At 36.8% G+C, this 23,010-nt stretch overlaps 4 protein-coding genes across 5 annotated transcripts; 3 read left to right on the top strand and 1 right to left on the bottom strand.

Moving 5' to 3' along the window:
- The first annotated feature begins 2,872 nt into the window (after positions 1-2,872).
- On the top strand, positions 2,873-12,764 carry LOC137712713 (putative UDP-N-acetylglucosamine--peptide N-acetylglucosaminyltransferase SPINDLY). 2 transcript variants are annotated; one of them, XM_068451850.2, is made up of 18 exons: positions 2,873-3,353; positions 3,826-4,280; positions 4,428-4,589; positions 4,684-4,859; positions 5,368-5,443; positions 6,456-6,584; positions 6,685-6,804; positions 6,902-6,970; positions 7,056-7,137; positions 7,297-7,391; positions 8,541-8,605; positions 8,937-9,135; positions 9,588-9,782; positions 10,179-10,273; positions 10,395-10,530; positions 10,690-10,907; positions 11,432-11,559; positions 11,944-12,764. In XM_068451850.2, exons 2-18 carry the CDS (start codon positions 3,870-3,872, stop codon positions 12,339-12,341), a joined length of 2,754 nt encoding a protein of 917 aa, XP_068307951.2. In that variant the 5' UTR covers positions 2,873-3,353; positions 3,826-3,869; the 3' UTR covers positions 12,342-12,764. The 2 variants fall into 2 exon arrangements, with proteins under 2 accessions (XP_068307951.2, XP_088539856.1); XM_088683730.1 differs by having other exon boundaries at positions 11,432-11,555; positions 11,944-12,105.
- Positions 12,765-13,149: 385 nt separating this feature from the next.
- LOC137712714 (peptidyl-prolyl cis-trans isomerase CYP18-2) lies at positions 13,150-16,184 on the bottom strand. Its single transcript, XM_068451851.2, has 6 exons — positions 16,029-16,184; positions 15,804-15,899; positions 15,578-15,639; positions 15,316-15,449; positions 14,688-14,772; positions 13,150-13,487 (listed from the first exon to the last, which is right to left on the bottom strand). Exons 1-6 carry the CDS (start codon positions 16,098-16,100, stop codon positions 13,442-13,444), a joined length of 495 nt encoding a protein of 164 aa, XP_068307952.1. The 5' UTR covers positions 16,101-16,184; the 3' UTR covers positions 13,150-13,441.
- Positions 16,185-17,350: 1,166 nt separating this feature from the next.
- Positions 17,351-20,863, top strand: LOC137713696 (mitochondrial fission protein ELM1). The gene is given in 11 exon segments (XM_088683731.1): positions 17,351-17,610; positions 17,780-17,882; positions 18,064-18,075; positions 18,078-18,138; positions 18,353-18,449; positions 19,060-19,209; positions 19,307-19,433; positions 19,726-19,902; positions 19,985-20,078; positions 20,198-20,306; positions 20,420-20,863. Coding segments are annotated over 11 exon segments (1,179 nt in total). The 5' UTR covers positions 17,351-17,466; the 3' UTR covers positions 20,525-20,863.
- Positions 20,864-21,297: 434 nt separating this feature from the next.
- On the top strand, positions 21,298-22,540 carry LOC137712077 (casparian strip membrane protein 1-like). The gene is made up of 3 exons (XM_068451224.2): positions 21,298-21,644; positions 21,947-22,070; positions 22,185-22,540. Exons 1-3 carry the CDS (start codon positions 21,373-21,375, stop codon positions 22,401-22,403), a joined length of 615 nt encoding a protein of 204 aa, XP_068307325.2. The 5' UTR covers positions 21,298-21,372; the 3' UTR covers positions 22,404-22,540.
- Positions 22,541-23,010: the final 470 nt, after the last annotated feature.

The raw sequence follows: 23,010 nt of genomic DNA, 5'->3' as shown, positions 1-23,010 counted from the left end.
ATTATTCGAAATTATTTCACGAAAGTGTATACTATTAAGGAATCTAAGCCGTTGATTTTCCTACTCATAAGTCCACAGATGAAGTTAGTTAATTAGGCTTATTGTAATACTACTGCTGGTTGGTCAGTGAGATATTTATCTCTCTTACACAACATATTCATGTAATATAAATAGTAAACTCACGTAACTCATTCATTATTGAACAATGATTAGATTCACTGAATTTATTTTTTTAAATCCAACACTTACTGAATTGTAAAAGTGATTGAGTTGCAAAACTATATCAGTGTGATTAATAGGAGACCGCGGACTCTTCACTTCAAAACGTTAATATGATATCAAACCAAGTTGTTTATGTAAACTCTAATTATTGAGTCGTAGTAAGTGGTATTAAGTATTCACAAATTATCTTATATTAAATAGTTCACTTCTAATTACATCGAAACGTTTTATTTGAGGACAGTAACACTGTAATTAACGGTGCACCGCTGACCCGTCTTTGTAAAATCATTACAAATAAAATTGTATATTCTCCAGGCAATATATACAAGTCCATTTTGCTCATCCAAAGTAGCCAAGAAAATTAGGAGGTAAGATATGCCTCTCGAACCCATTTTTTGTGTCTCTTTTGTTTGGGCCTTGACCCCCGCTTCACCCAATTTTTAGTGTCTTGTTCCATGAATAATGTGAGCCTATTGGTTCTTCCATGAATCACAGATTTCAAATTCTCAATCCCATTTAGCTCAAGCTTGGAACATATGGAGAATCATACTTGTTTATAAGTACTTTTAAAATAACTAAAACTGTTTTTAGCGAAAATATCTTTTAGTTCAAAAATCACTTGAAACATATTTTGGAAGAAGAACCAGTTATGTGCTTTTTACAGTCATTTTAAAAATACTTGAAGTTCATTTGCATTTTTACTTAGGATTGGTTCTAAAAATGCTTTTATCAAAAGTGTTTTCAGTCATTTTATTCTAAGTGACTCTTTCGTACTTTTTATAACTTAACTAGTAAGGAATGATAAAAGCAATCTCTTGTGGATGACTGACACAAACAAAATTTTTATTATTTAATCTCTCTAACTTCCAATTAAATGGCTTCCTTTGTCTTCTCTCTCTTCATTTTTGGGGTGTGTCTCTATTATTTCATTTTCCTACTCCCCAAATCAAATGGTTCTATACAACATGCCCAATAATGTGATATTGACACACACATTGATGTTGACACACACATTGATGTTGTATGACCCTGCAACATATGGGCAACCATCCCCCTTGATCCGAAACGCCTAAAAAAGTATCCAATAATTAGCCTTTTTTATCGGGAAGTTAGCCCTTTCTGTTCATTCTAAACGGAAAGAAAGTAACCTACTTTTGTAGTTAATGGCTAAGTCCCGGGTTTTGGTTCTTTCTGACCAATTTATGCGTGTTAGAGAGTAAGGCTACTTTTGTGGTTCGATAATCAGGCCTGAGATTAGTTTGACTCGCCTAATTCTTCATCATTATCATTTATATAACAAAAAAAAAATTGACAATTCAATGTTCTTGATGAATTTTTAAAAGTGAGATCAAACACATATATGACGAATTAAGCACATGCTTATGTAAAATGGTGAACGTTTGAGAGAGTTGTTTTAGCGACAACTGCCTGCACACGCTTAGCGTTTCTTAACGCTTAACGATCACGACTTGTCAAGGTAACAATATTAATGCATTAAGCCTGATTAGCAAGGCAACGAAAAGTTTTCTAATCAACTGACTTCGACCAGATGTTGATTGTAGGTAGCATCATCACATGATTTCCATTCCCCATTACCAAAAGTAGTGTTTTTACTTGCACCTCCTCCGTTATCAATTCTATCATTCCAAAGGCAATTGATTAGGGCAAAAATAGCGACTGAACCAATATAATTGCATGTGAAAATTTTAGAAGATTTGTTTCTTTCTTTCTTCCAATAAAACATTCAAACCTTTATTCGTGTATCACATTATCAATTACGTTACTAATACAAGTGTGACTCACTTATACACGCATATTACGCTCTTGTTACAATTGTAATTTAGTGTCTCGTAGACAAATGTAATATGCATACATTAGTGTTTCATTTTTTAGTAGATTTCGCTTCTTTTTAAGATAAATATGTGAGCGACACTCTGCATCACGTAAAGTTTCTTTCACGCACACATAACATTTGTTTTCTTTGTTTGCTTAGAATTCCTTTTCTTTTTCTCTTTACAATAATATTTGGAGTAATTGGAGAAAATACCAATTATACCATACACCCGGAGTACATTGGCTACAAGAATAGTTCTATTCACACACCAATTTTTACCTCTCTCACACCCTTGTTAACTTTTGACCATTGATTTTTGTCAATTCATTAGATCCGACAGTCAGAAATTCAGAGAAGTGTGTGAGAAGTAAAAATATGTGTATAAAAAACACTACCCTTACCACAATGGAGAAGAGTAGCCAAGCGCACTCAATCTAACAAGATTTTGAAGACTTCTCTTTTTTCTTTTTCTTTATTTTTCAAACAAAACTATTCAAATCCTAGTTTGTGCATTACATTACCAATCACGTTATTAATACAACTGAGTCTCGACTGTTTGACACACAAATACGATACTTATCAAGGTCATTTTGGTGAATTTTTTTTTTTTAAAGATAAATACGTGATTTACGATTTCTATGATGTAAGGTAACCCTCTTTTGCTTTTTTTATCCGCGTAAGTTTTCTTTTTCTTTTTCTTTATGGATAAATATTCGTCGGAATTAATATGCAAAATACCAATTATGCCCATAGAGCTTGTTCACAGTAGCCCCTATGGAAGACAACCAAAAGCTCGCACTCCGCCCAGGGCTTTTTGGGGCTTGCCGACAATGACACTGCCCGTAATTCAAACCGAGTCGCCGAGTCATTTGTGTTTTGCGCAGCGTCAAGACTCACTTGTAGCACACTGGTATAAATGCAATTACCGATCAAAAACAGGGTTAAAGATAAAGACACACAAACGTTAACGGGACACACACTTCCCTCTCCGTCTCTCCCTCTCTCTTCCCCCCCCCCCCACCTCCTTCGTCTCCTTCTGGGTTTTCTGGGACACATTCAATTCGAGCTGTGTGTCCGAAGAGAGCCCGAGAGGCCGACGCAGGGTTTCTCTACTTTTTACTCTCGTAACACCATAAAACGGTAAAACCCCTCTGCCTCCTTCCCCCTCTCTGTCTAGCTAAAAGTGGTAATTTACCATGGAGCTCTGAGTGCTTTGGCCGGACGCCATAGCCGTGGCCTAATCTCAACCGTTGATCTCTCGCCGTTCGGCACAACGGGAGCTCCTCCGCCTCCAACTGTACGCTTCAAAAATCCCAATTTCCCGTCTTTTTATTTTTTTTCCCACTCTTTTTATTTCTTCTTTAATCCCCTGTTTTCAGTTTGTTATCGTGTTTTTGTTATCGAAAACCGCGTCTTGTTATCGGTATGTGATCCCGCTGTATTAGGGTTTGGTTGATTGCTTAATGATCGGTTGGTTTCAGTAGAGTGGCTTTACTGTGATCGCCCTAATGTAATTAGGGTTTGGAATTGTGAGTAATGGAGGTGTTTAGGATAGTTAATTAGGTTTTGCAGGGACTTGTTTTGATAGTAATGCTGCTACATGGCTATCTAACTTAGTCACGAGACTCGATTCTCGAGCCTCTGTCCAAGTCAGCATTGTCCTGATTTTTCAATGTCTTGGATTTTGGATTGGCTTATGTTAAATTTTTATGTGTGCTGAATTTCAAGTTTGTTGTTAGAACCAAAATTTATGTCGAATTTGTATGTAGGTTGGTTTTGCTCCATAAAAGAGGGAGCCTTTATCGATACGCAAATGGCATGGACGGAGAAGGATGTTGGTAATGTAAGAAATGGAGAGCCGGCTGGAGAGAATGGATTCTTGAATGGTTCGCAGCCTTCGCCCAGTACCAGTGGTTCTATGGTTGCCGGAACTCCGGCAGGGAAAATGTTTGAAGTGAAAGGTGCTCTTTCTTATGCCAACATTCTTCGTTCGAGGAACAAGTTTGCTGATGCTCTGAGTCTTTACGAGACTGTGTTGGAGAAAGATCCCGGAAATGTGGAAGCTCATATTGGAAAAGGAATATGCTTGCAGATGAAGAATGTGGGAAGGCTCGCTTTTGACAGTTTCGCAGAAGCCATCAGGTTGGACCCACAGAATGCATGTGCTCACACGCATTGTGGAATTTTGTACAAAGAAGAGGGCCGTCTAAGGGAGGCTGCTGAGGTCTGATCCTGTTACTTAACTTTCTATTTCTATGGAAAAGGAAAGATACAATATGTTTTCTATTACTTTTTGTGCTTTGATGATTGATTAATCATGATTAAAATTTTGACATTTTACCAGTTACTATTCACCTTTTTCATGGAACAGTCTTATCAAAAAGCTCTGAAAGCAGACCAGTTCTACAAACCCGCTGCAGAATGCTTAGCCATTGTGTTAACCGATCTTGGAACAAGCTTAAAGCTCGCCGGAAATACTCAAGAGGGACTGCAGAAGTATTATGAAGCTTTGAAGACAGATCCGCACTATGCTGTAATTTAATATTCTCCTTTCCCTTTTGTAACCTTTATTATTCTTGTTTACTGTTCTTACAAATTTGTATACTTACCTCACTCTGGAAACGCAGCCTGCTTATTATAACCTTGGCGTTGTCTACTCTGAAATGATGCAATTTGACATGGCCCTTACTTGCTATGAGAAGGCTGCATTGGAGAGGCCGATGTATGCTGAAGCATATTGCAACATGGGTGTCATTTACAAAAATCGTGGTGACTTGGAATCTGCTATTGCTTGCTACGAGAGGTAGGCTACTGTTTGCATTCTACTTATCAGTCTAAATTGGGGCTTATGTATATGGTTTAGGATCTGGGATGCACATTTTGGACACGCCTTTTGACACATGTTTTTGTGGGGCCCACCATAATGTATTTAAACAATTCGAACCGTCTATATTTAAATACATCATTCATAGATCATCCTTGCAAAAAATTAGACAAATCCAAAACCATTAAGACGTTGTAGTGAAGAAATTGGACGAATACGGTTATACAAAGAAGCACTACATTTTATCCAAGGGTCATATGGTTTCGGATCGGGGTGATTTTTGGTAGACATGATCTTTCAAGGAAGACCTAAAAGATAGACGGTTCAAACCGTTAAACATTATGGAGTGGGCTCCACTAAAACATGAACAAAAATGTGTGTCAAAAGCTTGTCTCCCCGGATCTTAACTCATATATATATATACACTGTAAATTCGTTTGATGATCTATGCTGATGCCATTCTTGGTTGGTTGCTATGCTATACCAGGTGTCTTGCTGTTTCGCCAAACTTTGAGATTGCAAAGAATAATATGGCAATAGCATTAACAGATTTAGGAACAAAGGTGATGTTCATTCTGTTTTCATTTTGGATTCTTCCCTTTTTGATATTTTGTCTTGTTGTAATCGACTATATTACTCTTATGTGTTTTATTCTAGAACTTCCGTTTTGGTTTTGCTACCTAATTTTTTCTGTGTGTTCATCATTGTTTTGTTGGGTTTATTTGCTAATGATTGGTTTGGTTAAGAAGTGGACGATTTTTATTGTGCCAAGGTCCGAAGAGAATTTGTGTCCTAGAGGGTGGTGTCGAATTTATTACACTTACCTTGTCACTAGTGTAGGTGCTCCCGACATTTTTGTGCTAAGATTACACCAAAAGAAATGTTCACCGAAATGAATTTAATCAATCCTCAATCCTCAATGATAAAACTGTTCTGTAAGACAAATAAGTTTGCCAATCCCAAGATATACTCACACATAGGTTGTAAACTTATAACCATGCGTATTGTTTTTTCAATGAGTACTAATTATATGTATTTGACAAAGATATAAGAGATATTAGATATTGAAAATCATTTAAGCATTTTGTACAGTGTATAGAAGTCCTAACATTTTGGTGTTTCTATTTAAAGAAAATGCTGTTGAAAATGCAGACATGCTTTATTTGTTGCTCATAAATTTCATTTACCCATGTTTGTGGTTGCTAAATTTCCACAACTGAAAGGTTGTCTATACTCTGGCAATCTCATCATATATTTGCTTCAACATTTTTAACTGACTCTTTTTTACTAAATTAACTTAATGAGTAGCATCCGTGACGAAATCTTTGTGGTGAAACCCGAGTATTGTATTTATTTTGTGTGAGATAAACATGATATGGTAAGTATTAACTGCAATGAGCCCACATGTTTTTCTTCTCTAGAATCTTTCATCATCCGTTTGGTCTATCCATTTTCGTTTTATGTAGACGAAAACACTTCTAGCTCATTTTCTTGCAATTTTTATATTTCTGTTTTCTCATTACGTATTTCCAATTTTCTACATCTGATTTTGGATTCAGCAACATGTCTGTTTAGGTTAAATTGGAAGGAGACATTGATCAAGGCATATCCTATTACAAGAAGGCTTTGTATTATAACTGGCATTATGCTGATGCTATGTACAATCTTGGGGTTGCTTATGGTGAAATGCTTAAGTTTGACATGGTAAGTGTTTTTTTGTAAAGGAGAACTCTCATTTGGATGTATTTTCTTTATGGTTTAGTCAGTTCTACATTGTGTGGGTATTGAATTTCTGTTTATGCAGGCAATTGTGTTCTATGAACTTGCTTTCCACTTCAATCCCCACTGTGCAGAAGCATGCAATAATTTGGGAGTAATATACAAAGATCGAGACAACCTTGATAAAGCAGTAGAGTGTTATCAGGCAATTTTTGATACTTGTACAAAAACATTCCTTTTTTTCCCTTCTAAAATACTGATTGAATGACATTACCATCATCCCGTTTATTCTCAAACTGCAGATGGCTTTGTCAATCAAACCAAACTTCTCACAATCGTTGAACAATCTTGGTGTTGTCTACACTGTCCAGGTTTAATTTCAAACCCTTTAATATGCCAGACTCTAGAATGGCTACACATCAAATAGTCGCTGACTGCCCTTTTGGCTATTGGCAGGGTAAAATGGATGCTGCTGCAAACATGATTGACAAAGCTATAGTTGCAAATCCCACATATGCAGAAGCATACAATAACTTAGGTTGCTCTCTTTCTCTTAAAATTTTTTCGTAACAAAATTTCTGCAGTTGACAACTTCACATATACTTGTTCCGTTGTGGTGGGTTGTGCTTCATTTTGCTAAAATTAATTTTGTTTGAATTTTGTTCTGTATTCATTTTTCTTGATTGTTTATGTACAGGGGTTCTCTACCGCGATGCTGGAAATATTACTCTCGCCATTGGTGCATATGAGGAATGCCTCAAAATAGATCCCGATTCCCGAAATGCAGGCCAGGTATTAATACTCTTAGACTCTCATGGGATTTACTCACAAGAGTGCAAAGTATTTCTTTTTTTTTTTTTTTTTTTTTTTTTGTCTTTTGGGTTATACCTGTAACATTACTGTCACCGAAAATTGTCAAAACTATAGTGGCATCATCCCACACCCACCACACAGAACCCCCCCCGGGGCCCCCGGGGGGCAGGGTAACAGCCATTAATTTACGATATGTTTCCATTGTTTACTGAATGCAAATGTCTAAATATAACATGACAGTTGTTCTCCCTTGGAAACGTCTTCAATGCCCTTGGTTTATTAGCAGTAAGTAATTGTCTACTGTGTGCGCAATTATTATCACAGGTGTAAGGCAAATCAGTTTTTCAAAAACTTCGTGGATTACAAATCTTTCCCAATATGTACAAAAGTTATTTGGCATTGTCACACAGAATGGCTTGACTGATAGTCTCAAAATGCTATTCAAGGTGTTTAGGAAGCAAACATATATCCATGCTTTAGCTTAACCATGTCTCTGTCGCTCTCTCTCTCTCTCTCTCTCTCTCTCTCTCTCTCGGGCAGACACCAGGGAAACAAAGTTTAGTATGGGCTTTACTAGATTACTGTATCATTTTCATTTGAGTTTTTAATCTTTCTAACAACTGGTGGTGCCTAAACTTGATAGCTTGGCTAAGATATTTCCTGTAGCTAAGTAGGGTTTGTATTTGTTAGAGCTGCTAGTTGGCGATTTTTAAACCATAACTCTTGTTCATCACTTGATATTTGACATATCTCACTTGATATTTGACATATAATGATTATTAATTTATTACAACTTAGATGAGTACTGGATGGAGCAAGTTGTACTTATCTTAAAATTTCATCTAACATGTTATATTTTCTTGCCAATTCCTTGAATGTTATGGTATACTGATTTTCTGCTGAGCTTATGCACCTTCACAGCTTCTTCCTTGGTTTCCAACAAGAACTTACCTCTCATCTATGAAATTCTGTAACATATAAAGATAACTTGGTTGTAGTTTTAGGAAGCAGCTAAATGAGTATTTATTTATTTATTGTTGCTGCTTCTTGATCTATCCTACAGAAGAAACTCTTTGCAAGTATTGGTTTTAACTTTTAATCTCTATTTGCCTGACCATTTTCTTGCAGAATCGATTGCTTGCGATGAACTACATAAATGAAGGACATGATGATAAACTTTTTGTCGCTCACAGGTCTCAACTAATTCCTCTTTAACTTTGCATGATTACTTTTCTTTCTCTTTATTCAGTGAATGTAATAAACTTCATATAAAGAGAAAAAAAATTGATAAAAACATTGGTACATTTAAAGCTAGTTGTATAGCCATTTTGTAATTTAACATTACCTTTATGATAAAGATACATTATAAATGTTTTGCCTAGTATTTTATCGACAATTGCAGTTTTCTTATTGGTGTTTATATATTCTTTTTTATGTTCTGCTTACCAATTTCAGAGCAGTGTTTAACCTCAAAATTGGGAGTTGTAGATTTGTTGATGCTTAGTTGAATTTATTTGCATGCAGGGACTGGGGTAGGCGCTTTATGAGGTTATATCCACAGTACACTTCATGGGACAATCCTAAAGATCCAGAACGACCCCTCATCATTGGATATGTGTCTCCTGATTATTTTACTCATTCTGTTTCATATTTTATAGAAGCTCCGCTTGCCCATCATGAATACACAAAGTACAAGGTGGTTGTGTATTCTGCAGTAGTGAAGGTATTGATTTTCTTATTTTATTTTTACATTCATCCATGTTAGTTATCCATTTTATGTTTAAAGTTTATGCTTCCTGTAAACCATGTCTTACTTTTTCATCTGCAGCATTTGCCAGAATTATACTCTCTTTGCTTTCAGTTCTGATTATAACACATTTTTGAAAACCATATGTTTAATGAAACTTGTCATCGTACCTATGCTCTTAGTTTAGTTTTCCTCGTCTCCTGTCTTCATTTCTTCTCTGTCCCCTAACCAAATAGACCCACTATAAAATTGCTTAGTTAATTCTCAGTTGGTCATAAGTTCACATGTTCTCTCGAAATCATCTTTTTTTATATATTTAATTTCAATGCAGTTATAAAGTTAATAACTTGTCATTTTCTATAAGATCAGATACTAAAGTATTTCTATCCTAGATACAATTTGGAATTGACTTTTATATAATGTCACAGGCAGATGCCAAGACTATTAGGTTTCGGGAGAAAGTCTTGAAAAAGGGTGGGATTTGGAGAGATATATATGGGATTGATGAAAAGAAGGTTGCAAGCATAATTAGAGAAGATAAGGTTGATATCTTGGTGGAACTTACTGGCCATACTGCAAACAATAAATTGGGAACAATGGCATGCAGGCCCTCACCTGTTCAGGTATGTTGAAAGTTGTTCTAATTTTCTCAGGCAGTTGGCTTTAAACATTCTTGTTTTCGTTTTCTGAGTATTTTTCTTTGTCGACGTTTGTCTTATAGACTTATAGTATAATATACAACATATTTTATAATATGTTGCAAATCTTTATTTTTTTTTCCTTTTGGCCTCATCAAATCTGAAAGTTGAGGAATTTAAAAGAGAATGTCCTGGAATAGGCAGTTGCAATTTTCCTGTTTATTGGGCAACTTTCAAAGCATCGTGAGTTGCTTTATATATTGAAGCCTAATATAACTGTGGGCCTCCCATTAAATTTGTCCTTTCATTTTCATGTGCCACACTCACTGTTTACGGGATTGTGTTCTTTAAGTAGCTAACCTTCTATTTCTGGATTTACAGGTGACCTGGATTGGCTACCCAAACACAACTGGTTTGCCGGCGATTGATTATAGAATCACAGATTCTCTGGCGGATCCACCTGATTCAAAGCAGACGTAAGTCTAGTCCTATTTAGTTCTATGATAATTACTCTTTTTCTTCTGGTTTCAAGGATGAGTATCTGATAGAGTAGGTAGTACCGTACTTTCTAGTAACTTTGTCTATTTTTTTGGTCAGGCATGTTGAGGACTTAGTTCGATTACCCAATTGCTTCCTGTGTTATACACCTTCCCCTGAGGCTGGGCCTGTTATGCCCACTCCTGCTCTTTCCAATGGCTTTGTTACTTTTGGAAGCTTTAATAATCTGGCAAAGGTATTAGTTAGGTTTCTTTTGTTCTTGTAATCAAGCATATAGCTACAATCATAAGCATTCTGATCACTTATCATATTATAAAACTCGTTTCTTACCAAAAAAATAGGTTTACATTTGTATAATGTTTTGTCTCGCTCCTCTTTTCTTCGCCCTTATTAGATCACTCCAAAAGTGCTACAAGTTTGGGCAAGAATTCTTTCTGCAATTCCAAATTCTCGCCTCGTGGTGAAGTGTAAGCCTTTTAGTTGTGATAGTGTGAGAGAGAGATTTCTTTCAACATTGGAGCAGCTGGGGTTGGAACCACTACGTGTTGATCTTCTGCCTCTAATTTTACTCAACTACGATCATATGCAAGCCTATTCTCTCATGGACATTAGGTAAATTTGAGATATTTTGTCTTACATTGGGAAGGACAGTAGTGTGACTAGTGTCAAAGTTTGTTTATATTTCTTGTCTATTTATCTCTCTTGGATGATCAAGGGGAGCAATTATCTGATGTGTGGTTTCATCTCCTCTGGATTCTTGAATTAGAAAGATTGAGTAGCAAAACGAAAATGAACATATGAAGTAATTTTTACTCAGGCAAACAAGAGAATTGATCTTTGACTAGTAAAGATCAGTTGATCTATTTTTTGTAGTCACTCTAAATAAGCTAAAGGAAAGAACACAAAAACAGTTAAGTTGACCTGAAAATAATTCGAGAACCATAATGTGAATAGAGAAACGTGTGATGCTTTGTAGAAATTAGAAACCATTTCAGAATATCTGATGTGCATGCAATAAAGTCTCACCGGATTCACTTATGTTGGACCTGCTGGCGGCACATTTTAGGAAGGGTTTCACTTGTTACTGTTGGATCTTGTTTGGAGGTTCTAACCAAAGTTACCTTCTCTATATGTAGTTTGGATACTTTTCCATATGCTGGAACAACCACAACATGTGAATCCTTATATATGGGAGTCCCGTGTGTTACTATGGCTGGTTCAGTACATGCGCACAACGTTGGTGTTAGTATTCTCAGCAAAGTAGGTAAGTGATTTTTTTCCTCCTTTTTTTTTCAATGTCTATCTGGTGTACCTTGCATGGTTGCTCCTAAGATACCTTTTGCTTTATTTCCCTTATTGTTGGTTGCATCTGTTGGTTTAAATCTCATATATGGCTAAGAAGAGAGTATGTGTCACAAGCTTGAGGACACCTGAGATCAAATCTCACTGTTAAAGGCACAAAGTTTGTAAACATTCTCCAAACTTGACTAGGTAAATAGATGTATCAGTTTAGAAATCAATTCCTTCAATATCAAACTTTTGATGGATGTGCACGTCTTACTTTTATGTCTGCATGTGTCCTTGCCAATGAATTGATCATTGTTTTACTGCTGATAGAACCTAACTGATTAAAGTGGACTAAATACAGGGTTGGGAAATCTGATTGCAAAAAATGAGGATGAATATGTCCAGTTGGCAGTGCAGCTGGCCTCTGACGTAACAGCGCTTTCGAATTTGAGAATGGGTCTCCGGGACCTTATGGCCAGGTCGCCTGTCTGTGACGGACCAAAGTTTACCTCTGGGCTGGAGTCAGCATACAGGAGCATGTGGCACAGGTACTGCAAAGGTGATGTGCCATCACAACGGCAAATGGAAATGCTACAAGAGGAAGTAATTGCTGAAGACCCTGCTGCTGGAATCTCTGATCCCACAAGTATTACAACACCAAGAGAAGGGCCTCCAGGATCTATTAAGACTAATGGATTTAGTCCTGTTCCACCGCCTACTCTTAACCCCTCCGCTTGTGAAGAAAATGGAGGAGTCTGATGGGCGCATATCTGAGGCATTTGTACGGAGGTTCGTTGATAGGAAACCATATTGCTTTTCTGGGTGATTTGATCTCCGTTGGTATATTTAGTCGTGGCGGCTTATAGTGGAATTGAGTCCGGTGGTAAATAACGTGGAAGCACTGTGTTTACCCGCCTAGGATGACATTTTTGGGAAACAACTGCTGGCAGCATTCGGAGTCTATTATTTTCTGCGCTAGAATTGCGGCTTTCTATGCGTGGTCCGTGAAACTATGAGCTGATATATCTTAGGTAGCTGTCTGCAATTTTCCCGACTACAGAATTGTGGTTTGTAAATTGTAACTGAATCGTTGTTCCTTCTTGTCTAGGCTTGCTTGTATGATTTTTAAACAGCATAGTTGGTCAGATTACCTAGTAATTTTCTGGTTTGGTTACAGTTGAATCCTGCAATTTTCTCAAAGTTCTGTGATTTAATCAACCTGTTTACAGATGGATTTTGAGTGCAAAGTTTAGCGTGTTTCGACGCTATGATTCACCTAAAGTTCGCTCTTCATGAATAAAATTTACCCGCTCTATCCGATACTATGACAATCTTGGGCTTTCTTCTTTCCCATTCATTCTTCTGTTTATGTTCTTTGATTCTCGTGTTCTTATTCCGTCCGAAGGCTAGAAAAAATGACTGCAAGGGTGAAAAGGAAGCGAGAAATTACTTCTCCAAATCAATGCCGTTACCATAAGGCCAATGCTATTAATATTTCGAGCGTGGGATTGGGAAGAGTGATTCATTTTCATCAACGGGGGAATCAAAGACACGAAATTGGGACAAGTTCTGAAGCTGAGAAGAGAAATACCATTAGACGAAAAACTAGTTGGTAATCAGCAAATTGTGTTAGGTGCCAAATATAAGGGTTCAGTGTAGAAAACAACCACTCCCCCTTTTCACCGTTAGTATCCATGTAAGACTGAAGTACGCCGTCCGACCGTCATAGTTATCCGTTGATACAAACTATCCCTTTAACTTGTTCCAGCTCTATGGCTTTATCTTTAACAACAGCTCTGCAATTCACTAACTCTGGTAGATCCAAGGCACGGCTTCATCAAGCTCTTGAACAAAGATGTCTAATCTTTGACAGATGTTCGTAGTATCTTCACATCATGCACCGGTCTGTATTAAGAACAAAAGCATTTCAGATAAGAGTTTAGATCAAATCATGCAAACTACGTCTTCCTCCTAAAGAAGTGTATTAAAAAGGCGCAACAATTACATCGCTGACGATCATATATGCAATTAATTGCAAAACTTACAGATCTAAGTAGGACAAGGCGCTATCATCGCTTACAAAACTTTAACATAAAACCTCTTAATATTTCGTATCAATGCAGACCTACAGGTCATCACATTCGGCAAGATATTTTAACTAATCACATATTTATCACTTCTCCGCAGCATCTCTTCCAAGTGAACAAAAGCAGACTCTTTATAATTGGTACTGTTAAAATATGAAAATATTCAATAACTACCCAGCATCATTTCCAAATTATTTGAAGAATCATGTCAATCGATTAAAACGGTTCGGCACATCTACCTACTATTGGCTATATCCAAAATCAAAACCAGATTTACACCTGCTCCTATGACTGAAAACTTAGTATAACGAATTTGAGTCCACAATTATTTATGCAAAAAAAGAAAATAGTTAATGGCTTAACTTGCTCAGACATATAACTTCATAGCTCGACATCTCTTTTTCTCCCTTCAGTTCTTAAAAAAAGTTTAACTCATACCAAACGAGATTCCTCTCGCAGATTTCATGAGACATTGTAGCTTAGCTTACTATGTCACCTCCTTTCACTCCAAGATAGACTGATACTTTGAATCCTTCAAAGGAGGTACTCCTACTACTTAGGTTGGAAACACATTCACTGGAAATTGGGTACCATTAATTCGGACAGGATCCATTAATTCGGTCAGGATCCATCTATGTCTCCTAATGCATTTCATTTCTACTTAGTGTTCTAAAGTCAAGACAACTTTATAACAAGAAAATTCAACCGAAGACTTTTCAATTCTATCACATGAGGCGGAAACATTTATAAACAAAACATACAGAAATTCACATCAGAAGGTAATCTTAGAATGTCATCATGATAATTTGCTTATCCAAGACCAAAATAGTTACCAAGTTACATTCTAAAGTTTCAAACTCTGGAATCTTAAGTTTTCGGTTTGGTGCAGTGAACCACAACAGACTGAGAATCTAAGAGGATCCAGCAGTGTGACCAATCATTTGCAGAAAATCCACAAACAGTAGAAGGCCATTTATCTGTATCAAATATCAAGAAATACAACTAACAGAAGGCATACCTATCAGTATTATCAGTCTGGACACTGCCAAGTTTTTTGATGACCTCCATTCCTTTGCAGATCCTTCCAAATATTGTGTGCTTTCCTGAATGAAGTAGAAACGCCATGCAAGTAAAAATACTGATCGAAACAAACAAATGAATCCAAGTAAAGAGTATTTTCTGCTGAAAGGATGGTATACTATCATAAAGAGGTCACTTTATAGCTCAAACAGAATCCTAACGGTGATGGTTTTGATTATTAGAGTCACCTAAAGCCTATAAGTTCCCGTGCACAAAAACAGCCCAATACCCATAACTATCTCCAGATTGCATGTGCATGTCAAATCGTAAAATGCTCATAGCAAAATCACAAAGAAATAGTGTTATGGAAAGAACTGTTTTTCAGTCTCTAGACATTTCAATAGGTCACAGAGCGGTGAACTGATGTCTCGTGCAAATAACTTCTAAAGTCAACATATCATAAGTCCACCAAACCACATTGTATGCAAGATAGCCAGACCATCGTAAGGCAAAAAAGTTTACTGCTAAGGATCACTTTTATGCAGATTAAGTAACTAGAAAAGTTAAATACTGCACATATAGTAGTAAAAAACAGTCTTAACATTACTGCGTAAAAATTATCGTACCATCCAATGATGGGCACGGTGCCAGCGTGATAAAGAACTGGCTTCCATTTGTATTCGGACCAGCATTAGCCATCGATAAGATGCCAGCTCCAGTATGCTTCAACTCTTGTTTTATCTCATCCTCAAACTTTCCCCTGAAACCCATTATACAAAACAAGTTCTTCACTATGGTTCTCAAATCTAATTAAAATCAGGGGTCAAAAAAAAAAAAAAAAATGCAAAATTCAATACATAATGGGTAAATTCAAGGAATTTTTTTTACCCATAAATGGATTCTCCACCCCTTCCTGTCCCAGTGGGATCACCACCTTGCACTATGAAATCCTACCCCAATTCCAATTTAACTGTCAGTAAAGTATACATACATACATACATATATACATACATACATACATATATATATATATATATATATATATATATATATATATATATATCTCTAATATATACACACACACACACTACTAAACAAGCAGAAATTATGAAACCTTGATGATTCTGTGGAATTTGACATTGTCATAGTATCCTCTGCGAGCGAGCTCGATGAAGTTCCTGCAAGTCCTCGGCGCGTGCTTGTAGTAAAGCTACGATTATAACGATTTAAAAATACAAATAAAGTTAAAGATGCAAACTTTATGGATTGAATTGTCAGTTTGGTTACTGAGAAAGTGAAAGAAAATTGAAGAGAAAGTTTGGGAAGAAAGAAAATTTACCTCAACGGTGAAGATGCCAGTGGTGGTTTCTAGAGTGACCTCCGGCGGCCCTCCTTCTTTGCTTGCCCACATCTTTCTGACCCGAAGATTTTCAGACCGAGAGAGCACAAGGTTTCAACTTTGAACAAGAGGGGCATAACGCGAAAATGTGCAATGACAATTATAACCTTTTATGAATGACAAGTGCTAGCAACTTCCTACATTTCTAGTCTACCTTACATTTTCATTTTAATTTTTTCACTTATAATTATGCCATGTGTATTTCACTGACATGCAAAATTAAAAGTTTAATTACTTTTGGTTGACAAACTAAAATCTTTATTATCTCTACTAATTAATAAAACATTCATTGTCAATCAAAATTTTATGAAATTACCAATTTAACCCTCTAATTAAAACAGAACATGAATACGAAAATATAGGGCAGAAATGTAATTTCACACAACCAAATTTTGTTTTTTCAAAACCTCACATACATATAATCCTAACATATCTCTAATTAATATATAAATAAATTTCCCACTTCCACATCCTCTATTACTCTCTTCCTCTCTCCTTCTATTTCAAAAACAAAAATAAAAAAATTTCTCACACTTTGTGTGTGCCCATATACTAGTTTTAATTATATTAACAAAGGAAGAAAATAGTTATAAAAATAAAAAAACAAAGAAAAAAAAATATAGGGATTTTTATATGGTTAAAATTTTAGTTTTGACTGTTAGTGGAGTACACGTGACATGATGAAAAGTGAGAATGTTGAAATGAGAAGATAAGTGAGTTTGTGAGAATATTGCTAGCATTTCTCTTTATAAAATAGAAAAACCAACACAACGAACACATGTCACGCTTTTTCAATTTTTTTTAATACAGTGATACATAATTAGATATAAGTAAAAAAACGAAGTCAATTACTATGTTTAATTCGAGACATTTTTAGCCATTTAAACATAAAGCCTCTATATTCATAACCATCCTTAACTTATTTACCGGTTCTAATAATCAAACGAAATGCATAACATAACATGTTAATTTCGATTAGAAACCGCATGTACAGGTTGATTCACATTATAAACTTACACTGGAGGTCCATCAGCATATTATTATATTACACCGAACGTCCATTGCTCTTCAACGTAGGTTCAGTAAAATTATAGACCAAATGGATGGGTTTACTAAATGGTTTATGCTAGGAAGATTAAATTACAAAATTTGAAATCGAGAACAAGGAATCACAACTCCGACATGTCGTTTTCGTTGTACGACCTGTCGTTCGTTTCGAATTTGGCTTGGGATTTTGCCGTTTCGAACGAGCAAGCAAAAGAGGAAGAGGAAAGAATGAGCAGAGCAGCTCAGAGACGAAAAGAATCACCACTCTTCAGAAGAGGGAAAGAAAGTGAGTGAAGAGGGAATCGAAGGGGAGGCCTTCGGGTTTCCGGGAATGGCGGAGATGTTCCAAGGTGGGGTCCACCGAGCAACCGGAATCAGAAGAGCCGTCGTGATCGGAAACGGGTTCGCCGGCGCGGAGAATCAGAGCATTGGGTTGGTTCGTGCGCTCGGCCTCTGGGGTCGTCAGTCCCTTTACGTAAGTAATCAAAGTTTCAATCTTTTTGTGAAAATTTGAGAAAACTGTTGGTATTGGTATTGGGTTTCTGTTCTTGTTTAAATTTAATCATTTGCTAATCTGGTTTTGAGCATGTTTATTAGGCATTGTTTTGGTTGGTTTGATTGGTTTATTAATGATGATTAAGCAGCGTGTTAGGCGGCCAAGAGGCGGGATTAACGATTGGCTTCACTGGCTTCCACTCCCTCTCCATAAAAAAGTGGTGCCTTTGCATCTTTCTTCTGAAAAATTAGGTACTTGACTATTCTCCTTTATGCTGCACTTGCAATGTGAAATTTTTTCAGTAATTCTTTCTACTGTACTTTCTGTTACGTGGGGTCTGCGTGGATTTCATGCGGACCCCACATGCTTGAATCCATTGAAGAGACGGGTTGAACTGGGTGATGACTGCTTTTGTGCTGAAAATTGTGCTAGCTCAGGCCTCTCATCTGATATTCCGGAAGCTGATGCAAAGCAGATTGCAGAAATGGCCCGTCGAACATTCGACAAGTATGTGTGGCTACTTCTTTTCCGGGTTTTCGTAATTGAATCAAGAAATGTGAACATTTTGTCGAGTTCTATTAGTTGGATAGGTAGCATATTACTTGCCTCACAAGCTCATATAACATGTATGATATTATTTTGAATTTGGGTAATTTTCAATTTTGCTCAGTAATTTCGTTATTAGTAAAACATCTATATGCATTCCTTATTTTCTGTCCAGAGATGGCCCGTTGCTGGTGGTTGCATCTGGTCGGGACACCATTCCTGTTTCAAGCGCCATAAAACAGTTGGCTCCCGAAAATGTTTTTCTTGTCCAGGTTAAGGTTCAATCCCCCTAGAAAGAGATGCATACGATAATATGACTGGTAATTACTTAATGCTGATAAAAAAAAGTGAGGCACTACATCAGTTCAACCATTTGCTTTTATTTTCTTTCACGGACTAGTGAACCAGTGAACCTTTGTGATGTTCTGGTATCCATATTGTCTAATCACCCTTCCCTTTGTTCCTTCCAAAAGGAAAATCATCTTTTGTTTTAGATGTTGTTTATGTTTGTAACATGTTATACTTCTTATGAGAATTTCAAGATCAGTCTCTTATTTATTTGGATTTAAATTATTCTGGAGATACATGTGGTTTGGAGAAATGCGATGAACTGTTTGCTTTAGATAGAATGGTACATTAGGGTGTGGCATAAATTTTACTATCCACAGGGATAACATATTTTTTTTTCGTTTTTATTCTATTTTTTGGGGTATGTGATAGTTTCTTCAAATGTTCATCTTTAAGGTTAATGACTATTTTTCTTCTGTTTAAATTTTTGTTTGGCTCACTTTGTAACATGGTTGTAATGAAATGACGAACGTGATAATACAATTTCAAGGTTGCATCTGATTCTATTAGTTTCTCTTTGATGACATGTTCCAGATTCAACATCCAAGGTCGCATGTGGATAGGTTTGATTTGGTGATAGCTCCTCGCCATGATTATTACCCATTGACTCCCCATGCACAGAAGCAAATTCCTTGGCTTCTTCGGAGGTGGATCACTCCACGTGAACCACCAGGCAAAAATGTTGTGAGTATCTGTCATCTGGGTAGATTAATAATTGTACTATTGTACAAATGTCCTTCTGGTATAATTTAGTTGACAGGTTCTCTACAATGTGTTTCAGTTTCTCACTGTGGGAGCTCTTCATCAGGCTGATTTTGCTGCACTTAAGAGTGCTGCTTCTGCCTGGCATGCCGAATTGACACCACTTCCAAAACCTTTGCTTGTGGTTAATATCGGAGGCCCTTCAAGTAAGTTTTTGCATCTAAAAAACTGTTATGCTTTAATATTGTTGTCTTTATGAAGAAATGATTTTGATAGATTCCTGTCATTTTCATAATTGTTGATACATGAATAAATCCCGACATTGTAGACATCTAAGGTGCTGGTTTTGCTATGGTATTATCTTTTACATGGCAGAGTTGTTTGTTGAAATTACAAGTTGGTTCCCCTCTTTGTTTGCATTGTTTAAAGTTGTTTCTCCCTTCCTGCTTTGTATTGAGGAGATAATCAGATAGTCCTGCATCCATATTCTTTTCATAGGAAACTGTTCATATGATGCGGATCTTGCGAAACATTTAGTAGCTATGCTGCAGAATGTTCTTTGGAGCTGTGGAAGTGTGAGGATATCTTTCTCTAGGAGAACTCCCGAACAGGTGTCCAGAGTTTTGAGGAAGGAATTCAGTACTAATCCCAAAGTCTACATTTGGGATGGTGAAGGTACTTAGTTATTATATCTTGGGATATTGTGCACCTATATATGCTCCAAAGTGAAATTTTATGTTAAACGTGATACTGCTAGGTCGCAATCCACATATGGGCCATCTAGCCTGTGCCGATGCTTTTGTCATTACCGCTGATTCAGTTAGTATGTTGAGTGAGGCTTGTAGTACGGGGTATGTTCTTGACTCCTAAGTATGATGAATGATGAGGGCCAACTTTTTCATATCAGTTGTGTTAAATAACTCCTCTAGTCAATTCATGCGTCCTAAAAGTTCGTCATGTTCACCTTCAGCAAACCTGTTTATGTGATTGGTGCGGAACACTGTACATGGAAGTTTGCAGACTTCCAGAACTCTCTGCAGGAACGAGGGGCAGTTCGACCATTAACCGGTAAAGAAGATGTAAGTCACCAAACATCAATTTCCTTACTTTTTCAGCTGATAAATGAGAAAAGAAGAGATCGAAGCAGCTCTCTAATATGAGGTTTTTGAACTTCCTTTTTCTATTTGGGTAGATGTCCCAGCGTTGGAGCTATACACCACTGGATGACACTGCCGATGCTGCTAGGCGGGTGAACAAGGCACTCGCTGAGCGTGGATGGAGTATACAACTTACCTAAATGAGCTTTGCCAGATCTCAAACCCATTGAAGTGGAGTAGTTTAGTTTTAAGTTACAACGCATAGCAGCGTGTGATTTACTCGGGCTTATTTCATTGTAGAATCCCGTGCACATAGAGGTTTTTCTTTAGTAATCGAACCAGTTTTGCCCAATTCATTGTACACATTCTTATTATATTTGGCTGTATCGTTCCTCCATGGAGACACCCAAATTGTTAAGGGAAGGCACTTCCTTTTGTATTGCTTCATCTCCTTAAATGTAAAATGAAAAAAAAAATTGAAAGAAACATCGTGTGCACGTGCATTAAATTTTTTATGGTTATTTTGACACTATTTATGTCGGCATGACAACTTCATAGTAACTTACTTTACATGTCTAACTACATGTCTCTTCCGTCGAAGTTTCTCTCGATTAGTCTAGCCATTAAAGTGTACAACCTTAAAGTGATGCTTGCCCTTTTGACTTTAATTTATATTAATCTTAAATTAAATCCAATTTCGGCATAAAGTTTCCCATCCGCTCCTCCTTATCAAAATATTATTTAGAATTTACATGTACGTCTGCGTATAATATCGAAGTGGTTGCTACTTGATCCATTTTCCAGATTAAACCTCTTCACTTGCTCTTCTATCAACAAAAAAAATATATTATAATTTGCAGCAACTCTCAGACTAATTTTAATTAATAAACTAATTAAACTTTTCTTATTTGGTGCACTATATAAAGCTTCTCATGTTTAACCATTTTCATCACAAGCTTTTGAGTCTCTTCTCCTCAGCAATTCCCATTTCCAAAGCTTTAGTTTTCTGTTTTATCCCCCTCTCTATCTCTCTCTCTCCCCGACGAGAATGAAGAGCGGCGGCAGCGAGTCGACCACCATTGATATTGAGGCAAGAAGTGCATCCAAAGGAAAAGGGCCTGTTATGGCAGTTCATCATGTGAAGGAAGAAAAGGGCGGAATGCAGAGAGGGATGGCCATAATTGACTTGGTTTTGAGGATTGGTGCAATAATGGCTGCTCTTGCTGCTGCTGCCATCATGGGAACCAGTGATCAAAACCTTCCTTTCTTCACCCAGTTCTTCCAGTTTGAAGCTAGCTATGATGACATGCCTAGCTTTCAGTATGTTCTCGTTCTTCTTCCTCCTTTTTCCTTTCAGTGATATTTTTCACCAAAGAAAATGTTTTACGATATTTTGGTATGTTATGTTGTGAGGTTGTTAATCTAGATTATCGAATAGATGAACTACTTTGTGTTGTGCTCAGTTGATAATTTGTTATGTTACGTTGTCAGACTGTCAATCTAAAATGGTAGCAACGTGACAATTTAACAACGTAACATTAATTCTGAATGTTTGAAAAAGACAGTATCACCCTTGTGTGTATTGTACGGTACATTGATCTAATATCCATGCATGCATGCAGGTTTTTCCTAATAGCAATGTCACTTGTAGCTGGCTACTTGGTGCTCTCACTTCCCTTCTCCATCGTCTGCATCGTTCGCCCCCATGCAAGTGGACCAAGGCTCTTGCTCCTCATCCTTGACCTTGTAATTACATTCCTAAACTCTCTATTGTTCACATGATTAGCTCATAATACAAAATCATATATGATAAATCTGTTTATAATTAATAACTTAATTAAACTTGTGATACCATGGCAGGTGGCACTGACTCTAGCCACTTCTGCTGCTGGGGCTGCAACATCCATAGTCTACTTAGCCCACAACGGCAACGCAAGCTCCAACTGGCTGGCCATCTGCAACCAGTTCGGTGATTTCTGCAAGAACGTGAGTGGGGCTGTGGTGGCTTCCTTCGTTACTGTTGTCACCTTCATGTTCTTGATTCTGCTGTCTGCGTTGGCTCTACGAAAGCATCACTGACAAGAAGAAGATGGAAGAGATTAATTAAGCTCTTCAACAATTAATTGTAAACGCTTGTTTGTGATTCTATTTGGGTGTGGGTTTTTTTTCTGCAAAACTACTTAGTAATCGTTGTGTGAATTTGGTTGTAGTTTACTTTGTCCAATGGAGGATATCGTAATGGAAGTTATTGTTATTCTCAATGTGCATTATTCAGTCATCTCCTTACTCTACTTTTGGAATGACTAGATTATGAAATAGTCGTCTTTTTTACGTACTCTACTTTCTTTATTTTTTTTGTCATTCGTAACAGACGTGCATGGTGACATTTTTGAACTGTCAATAACAATTTTCTGAGATTTTTCAGTATCTAAAGCAACACGAAAATAAAACTCAAACATAACTTGATTTAATAGATTAGGTAAGTTGATGACTATATATATACTTGACCCATACGTACCCATAAGTAACATGAACTACTACTTAACGGTAGACTCGTTTAACCAATATTCTTGGGAAAAAAAAAAGGTTTACGATTTCTTTTGTTACCATCAATAGTTTTGGCTTGAAATAATGAGAACATGGTCATAAGTGGAGGTGACAAATCAACAAATTAGGTTGTTAATGG

Source organism: Pyrus communis, chromosome 14 (genome assembly GCF_041283825.1).
Source record: "Pyrus communis isolate YQ-2024b chromosome 14, ASM4128382v1, whole genome shotgun sequence".
Classification (NCBI taxonomy): domain Eukaryota; kingdom Viridiplantae; phylum Streptophyta; class Magnoliopsida; order Rosales; family Rosaceae; genus Pyrus; species Pyrus communis.
The sequence above is the reverse complement of the archived record's forward strand: the minus strand, read 5'-3'. Positions and strand labels throughout refer to the sequence as shown.